Here is a 6710-nt window from a genome sequence, read left to right as displayed (position 1 = left end):
GCATATCTGACTCGTTCAAGATCGCTATTGGCCGATGTTCTGTTGACGTCACTACGTTTTAGCGGTCGCGCTCACTATCTATTTATTGGACTTGCATGTTACCAAGAGCTAATAATTATTATGATTAAGCTAGCTGTAATTGTATTATAAGGACACCTGGAGAAGGGAGGGAGATGCGAATGTGTGACCTGTCATGGGACACGCTGAGGCCAGTAGCAGCGGACCGACGACGTTTGAGATCTCTTGTCACTGCCTTATGTGCCATCTAGGCACCTACGAGGGATAACTAACTAACTAACTAATTGTATTATTAGTTATTGATATTACCTCTTCCCTTTTTGCCATTTCTATCACTTTATTTTCTGAGCGACTAGCAGATAGCAAATAGGGAACTCGTGTGGCTCTAGCTGTCTTAACTAAACACTTCCCCTCATAAAGCGACAGCGTTTACATTGCTGACTGAATCAAGCTGAGTGAACATGATCTCCATAAACATGGGCCTGAGAGCTGCCGATCTGGTTCACACAACACGGGTCATGGCTTCTCCTAATCATATACACTCACGATGTTACCACCGTATCACTATACCGTGACAGAATTGCCACGGAAATGTGAGCTGGTTTGCATGCTATGTACGTAGATAAGGCACGCACACGCACACGCACACGGACGCACGCACGCACGCACTCACACACATACACATTCACACACTCACACACATACACATTCACACACGCACGCACGCACGCACGCACGCACTCACACACATACACATTCACACACGATAGCACGCACGTACGCACGCACTCACACACATACACGCGCACGCACATACGCACACGCACGCACGTAGCCTCAGGGAAACTATCACGGATGCGCAAACACGTGCTGTCAGTGTTAGATCATTGATGCCAGCTAAGGGTGTTGGCTTCATTCGACTACACGCCTGCAGCTTGCTGGGAATAGACCACAGCAGCTGCGTAAACAAAGAATGAATCATCAGGGAGCCAACAATGGCCGGGGAGCAACAATGACCACAGATCACCGCTAACTTTATTATATATAATATTGCTATATATTATGTACTCCCATTATGTACTCTTGATATATATATATATATATAGCAATCTAGCAGCAAGCATCTATGGCATAGAGTCCTAAGCTCGTCGAACCCCACAAAAGTGTAGCGAAGTGGATCTACGTGCAGTAAAGACGGTCTATGCTTCCGCTACACACACGTGTGTCTAAAACCCACAATTCGTGTCTGGAAAGTTCCTGGTTGCTGGCTTTGTGGTCTCTCTGGTCTCGCATGATCGGCCGAGTCCTCGAATGATTTTAGTATGGTTTAATCCGCAACCCGACCAGTGCGTTATTGACCTATGCCGACAGTTATTTGCCGGCTAGACATCATAAAAGCGACTTTACGCGTTTCTCTCCATCAAGGATTTGTTCTGGCATCTATCTAGTTCGTGACTGCATACTAGGAGAATGATTACAGAATGATTACACTACATCGTCAGTACAGCGAGTTCATGTAAATCCATATATGCAAAAAGACGCATTAGGATCCAGGGTTTTCGTATAACTCAAGTTTGTTGCACATATCCGGCTTTTACTCAGAACATTTCCTGCTTTCTGAATAATGAAACTTAGTTCACAGTATGTAGCAGTGCTAGACCTAGCGGCGGGATTGAAAAAAGTTAACTCAAAATGTTGCAACAAAGATAAACGTAAAATGCAGTGAAATTAACATTAGGCGCATCGATTTTGATGGATCTGATACAGTTTCAGCTCGTGACTTGTACCAAAGACCCTATATACCATATACTATAAAGTATATAGGGTCTTTGCTTGTACTAATTAACAGTAGCCTTTGGGAATGTCCCATTTCCGTAGCTTTACACTTACGTATTCATAGCAGTGATTCTCGCTATTACACTACAACCAGTGAAATCGGATGTGCATGGAGCGTACAAGTACATAGTCTATACATTCTAGTTTATGAGAACGGGTATCACAGGATACTACTACTACTGCTGCTACTGCTACTGCTACTGCTACTGCTTCTACTGCTACTGCTAGTGCTACTGCTACTGCTACTGCTACTGCTTCTACTGCTACTGCTAGTGCTACTGCTACTGCTGCTGCTGCTGCTGCTGCTGCTGCTGCTGCTGCTACTGCTACTGCTACTGCTGCTGCTGCTGCTGTTGCTGCTGCTACTGCTGCTGCTGCTGCTGTTGCTGCTGCTGCTGCTACTGCTACTGCTACTGTTACTGCTACTGCTACTGCTACTGCTACTGCTACTGCTACTACTACTACTACTGCTACTACTACTACCAGGAGTAAGATAATATAGGATCTTAGGAACCTATAGGATATAGGAACCTATATTATCTTACTCCTGCTACTACTACTACTACTACCACTACCACTACCACTACCACTACCACTACCACTACCACTACCACTACCACTACCACTACTCCTGCTACTACTACTACTACGACTACTATTACTACTACTACTACTAGACAGACTTGGCAGACTACTACTAAAGAACACGAATTACACAAACTGGAAACGGCGACAAGGCACAAACCAATAAATAAAAACATCACGCAAACATTGCACAGCGAGAGTGGTTTCACCTGAAAGAAACCCACCACTCTAGAGAGGAACACCGATCGTTTAGAGGGCATGCATCAATCGTCGACACATGCTGCGTGCAGCAGCACTGCGGCCGCGTTAAGACAGCTGAGGCCAATTATCTCGAGCACTTTCCGCAGAATCATACCGACAATTACGAACAGGAAGAGCGATTTAATGCTGTCAGCTCACACCCAAGTCGTCCTTGGCTGAAATGCCAGGCACATCATGAATCGTGCGAATGCGAGTCAGTTACGCGAGTATAATAATAATAATAATCCCGGTGGGAAAGTAACAACAAACCCTACAACTAAAGCTACAACTAAAGCTACAACTAACCCCCGATACACTAGCTTGGGACACACTAGGCGATTGAGTCGGGTGACTGAGTCGACATACTAGGCCACTTTCAGCGCGATTCATCGGCGATTTTTCTCCCGCCGCAACACTAAAACACTTGCGCCACCTAGATTGATAGTCACATGATTGAAAATGGCACCGTTTGATTGGCTGATGAATTGTACATTCGGGCGACTCATTTGCCGGCCCGGACACACTAGGCGATTGTAGTCGCGCGACTCAAATAATCGCCCGATTTTATCAAACATGTTTGATTCACGCGACTCAGTCGCCCGACTCGAAAATCGCCGGCGACTCACTGAACACACTGAGGCGACTCAATCGCCGGTGGAAATTGCCTAGTGTGTCCGGGGCTTAACTCTACGAAACCCCTATCCTCAGAGCTGTCCTTCTAACTTCTCGATAGATGCAGAGCAATTATGTGAATCCGTGTTAAAGAATGTAGCGACATGAGCAGTAAGATGAGAAAAATCATCGACCGGTGATCACTTGCATTCAAAGCGATGTCCAATCGTCATTAGACGTCATTACAATCAGAAGTACGTGAAGAGACATTATTAGTACAGAAGCACATCTCCATTCATGTACTCCTGATAAAATCCAGTCATAAATAACATAAACACAAGGATATTATGTTAACAGCTACACGCACGCACGCACCAACGCACGCACGCACACGCACACGCACCACACGCACGCACACACACTAATAAAAAAGCATGTAGGAATTGATGCCGAAATGAAATAAACGAATAGAAATTGATCAGCCAATGTGTGTGTGCAGGCAGCAGCATCTATACACCATGACAGAACAATGTGTTACGTTATTATATGCTGCAATATTGCACATCCTTGTGGTAACATATAAGACACTACTCAGGCTACATTGAAGTGCTACAATGAAATGCTACACTTACGTGGATACATGCGAAACTATGGATTTAGAAAAGCTTTTCCTCCTACTATACACCCATATGGTCGACATGAGATAGGTATCATGACCAATCTTATGTATTAGTAAAATTGAGATCCCTGGAAAATCACATCGAGTAGAAAAATATGGAGCATTTAGCAGAGCATGGCTAATACACGCTGTATATTTGTCTAAGCACAAAGACCTATCGATAACTCAAACCAGCAAGGAAATGTAACACAAGTAACTGCGGTCGTTTACGGCTAAAATTGTAATGTATGCTACAGTTAATGCAGGTTATTTAGTTCCAACGAATCCCCAGACACCACATTTGATACCTCCTCCACTTGTGGACATATTTACAGCAGTACGTAGCAGTAAACATTACAAACCACAATCTCGCGCAGTATGAGTGTGTCACGGCTAAAGAGCGAATGATGCAGTGGCATTGCACTATGACACATGAACATATTTCAAGTACAGCCTGTATTAGTTCATCTTGCACTTCTCTTTTTTCGAACCCACACATATAACTAAATACGATTATTGCTTGCATTTAAATTCCTAGAAAGGCTGCTAAAGGTAATAAAACAAACACAGTCATGACCATGGAACTATCTATTTTAATAATTTCTCTCAGTTCAAATCGGATGTGAAGCAAACCCCATTAATTTATGTCCACATAATTTTTCAACATGCATAACGTGTGTCCATTTCAATCAGGCATCTGTAAAGATCTCATCACAGAGCTGAAAGTTCTCTTCAAACTTACCACCATACAACTATCAAAAACAATCCAGTTTAATATGACACAGTGATGTGCTGTGTTATCAAAGTTTATCATGTGTGGGAAAATGTTTTTAGGTGAATGCAGAACAAATGCAGAGTTCCTCTGCAACGAGGTTGTTCACAAAGTGTGGTCAAAGTTTCAAGCACTATTACTTCAAGCACACATACTGCGGCTCTTCCAAACGAAAACACTTGGTGCAAAGGTTCAATTTACCCGGCAGAAAACACGTACAGCAACGCTACCCACACTAGTATTTTTTTACATTGTTTAAATACTTGTCGGCAAAACACGTGAAAAAGCTGATTCGCCGAAGAGCCACAAAAACCACAAGTGAGCTAGCAACTCTATTTACAGATAGGCACCAACTACAACTACTGTGCTACTTTGCTGATCTCTGACTGCGATAAATCTATTTTTTAACGCTTGGCTATCAATAACCTGCTTTGGTGTAAGAACTTACCACCTCTCACAAACACTCGGGCAACATCAGAAGACTGCTGGTCATTGGTGTCTGTCACTGTCAAGCTAAAGATGTAAGCATCTCTCTCTAAATCCGATATGTGAAGAAACGGCGTATGAATCCCCTGAAATAAACACAAGCAATTACAAACACTGTGAGGTTGAGCACTTAATTTCATCAAAGCATTACAATGGCTTGCGACAACTTGCCCTTGTCATTTTAATAATCATGTATGCCAAAATTGACACCCGAAATTAGTTCCTCCTATGTATGCATATAGTTAGCAATGAAATAATGCCATACCTGCATTGTTACAGCTCCACCTTGAAGTTTAGCCCACAGATAGCTGACTATTCCATGGTCATCAGTACTTGCATTTCCATACAAAATCACAGGCTTAAGCTGCAGCCAATCTATGCTCATGTCCCTCTCTACTACCGCCACTGGCGGGTAGTCTAAACGGTTATCTGGAAGCATGAATAATATCAGGGGTAGATAATGACACATTTTATCTTCATTCGCATCAAACTCGTAAGACATAATATAGCGAAATCAGCATCGAATACGTGTCAAACCCCTTTGTCATTATCTACGCCTGATAATATCAAATAACTGAGAAATAATGCCACTCAGTGTGTATATCAATTCATAACATATAACGCAAAAATTCACTCTATCAGTATATATATATATATATAACTCAATTAATGACAATGTGTCATAAATATATGTTACTTTTGATTTCAAACTTTCACATCAAAGCCAAAACACATCTCATATCTTTCCATTCCACAAAATGTAGAATGATAGGGGTGGGACTACATATCATACATAAACCTCAACTGGCTGAATGGGAGAATGTTCTCTACATCTCATTTCCAAGTTAGGAAATGCATGGGTAACCAGCCATTTGAAATTGAAAATATAGATTTTTAATAGCAAGGTGCCACATTGAGATGATGGTAACAACAGTGAGTGGATAGCTGATTATATAGTGAGATTAATAACAAATGCCGGTGCCTATTACTTGTAAGGATCTGTTTCAGTTCAGTATTTTCACTACATGGGATGACTTAATCTAGTGGCACTCTGACAGTCACTCTGTGATACGTAAACCTATTAATTCAGGGTTTCTTCTGAGAGAAAATTAGACAAAGGAGGTAATGGCCAGTTTGGGAAAAAATGCATATGATGGATTCAAAGGTGTGCTGTAAGCATGCATGTGGATCAGGAGTGTATAATAGGGAGGAGTGTGACAACAATAAACAAGGGAAATTCGTCATTTACTAGCCTTATAATACCTACGATTTACTACGCGTAACTCATCCAACTTGAGCTCAAATCGGACACAGTACATTCGCCCATCATCGTACCAAATCGTTTCCTCGTAGACACCCGCAATCCGAAGATACAACCTAAAACATACGACACGATTCTCCAATCTTTGGCCATTAATCAACCGTAGAGCGCGCCTATAATTCAAACAAAAGGCAGCTACTAACCACACTGTCCACGGCTTGCGCTCACGGCGAGGCGCTGTT

The 6710-nt window shown here is 42.4% G+C and overlaps 1 protein-coding gene across 1 annotated transcript in view; it reads right to left on the bottom strand.

Annotated features, from left to right (window-relative positions):
* Positions 1-4551: 4551 nt before the first annotated feature.
* LOC106809011 (dyslexia-associated protein KIAA0319 homolog) overlaps positions 4552-6710 on the bottom strand; it is a 10282-nt gene continuing 8123 nt past the window's right edge. The window contains exons 3-4 of the mRNA XM_014811950.1: positions 5473-5636; positions 4552-5293 (exon numbers count right to left, since the gene is read on the bottom strand). Of these exons, the coding sequence (XP_014667436.1) occupies positions 5126-5293; positions 5473-5636 (332 nt within the window). The 3' untranslated portion in view covers positions 4552-5125. The remainder of the gene's footprint in view (positions 5294-5472; positions 5637-6710) is intronic.

This window comes from Priapulus caudatus, unplaced genomic scaffold (assembly GCF_000485595.1).
Source record: "Priapulus caudatus unplaced genomic scaffold, Priapulus_caudatus-5.0.1 Scaffold322, whole genome shotgun sequence".
Lineage (NCBI taxonomy): Eukaryota > Metazoa > Priapulida > Priapulimorpha > Priapulimorphida > Priapulidae > Priapulus > Priapulus caudatus.
Note: the sequence above shows the minus strand (reverse complement) of the source record. Positions and strands in the feature narration are given on the sequence as shown.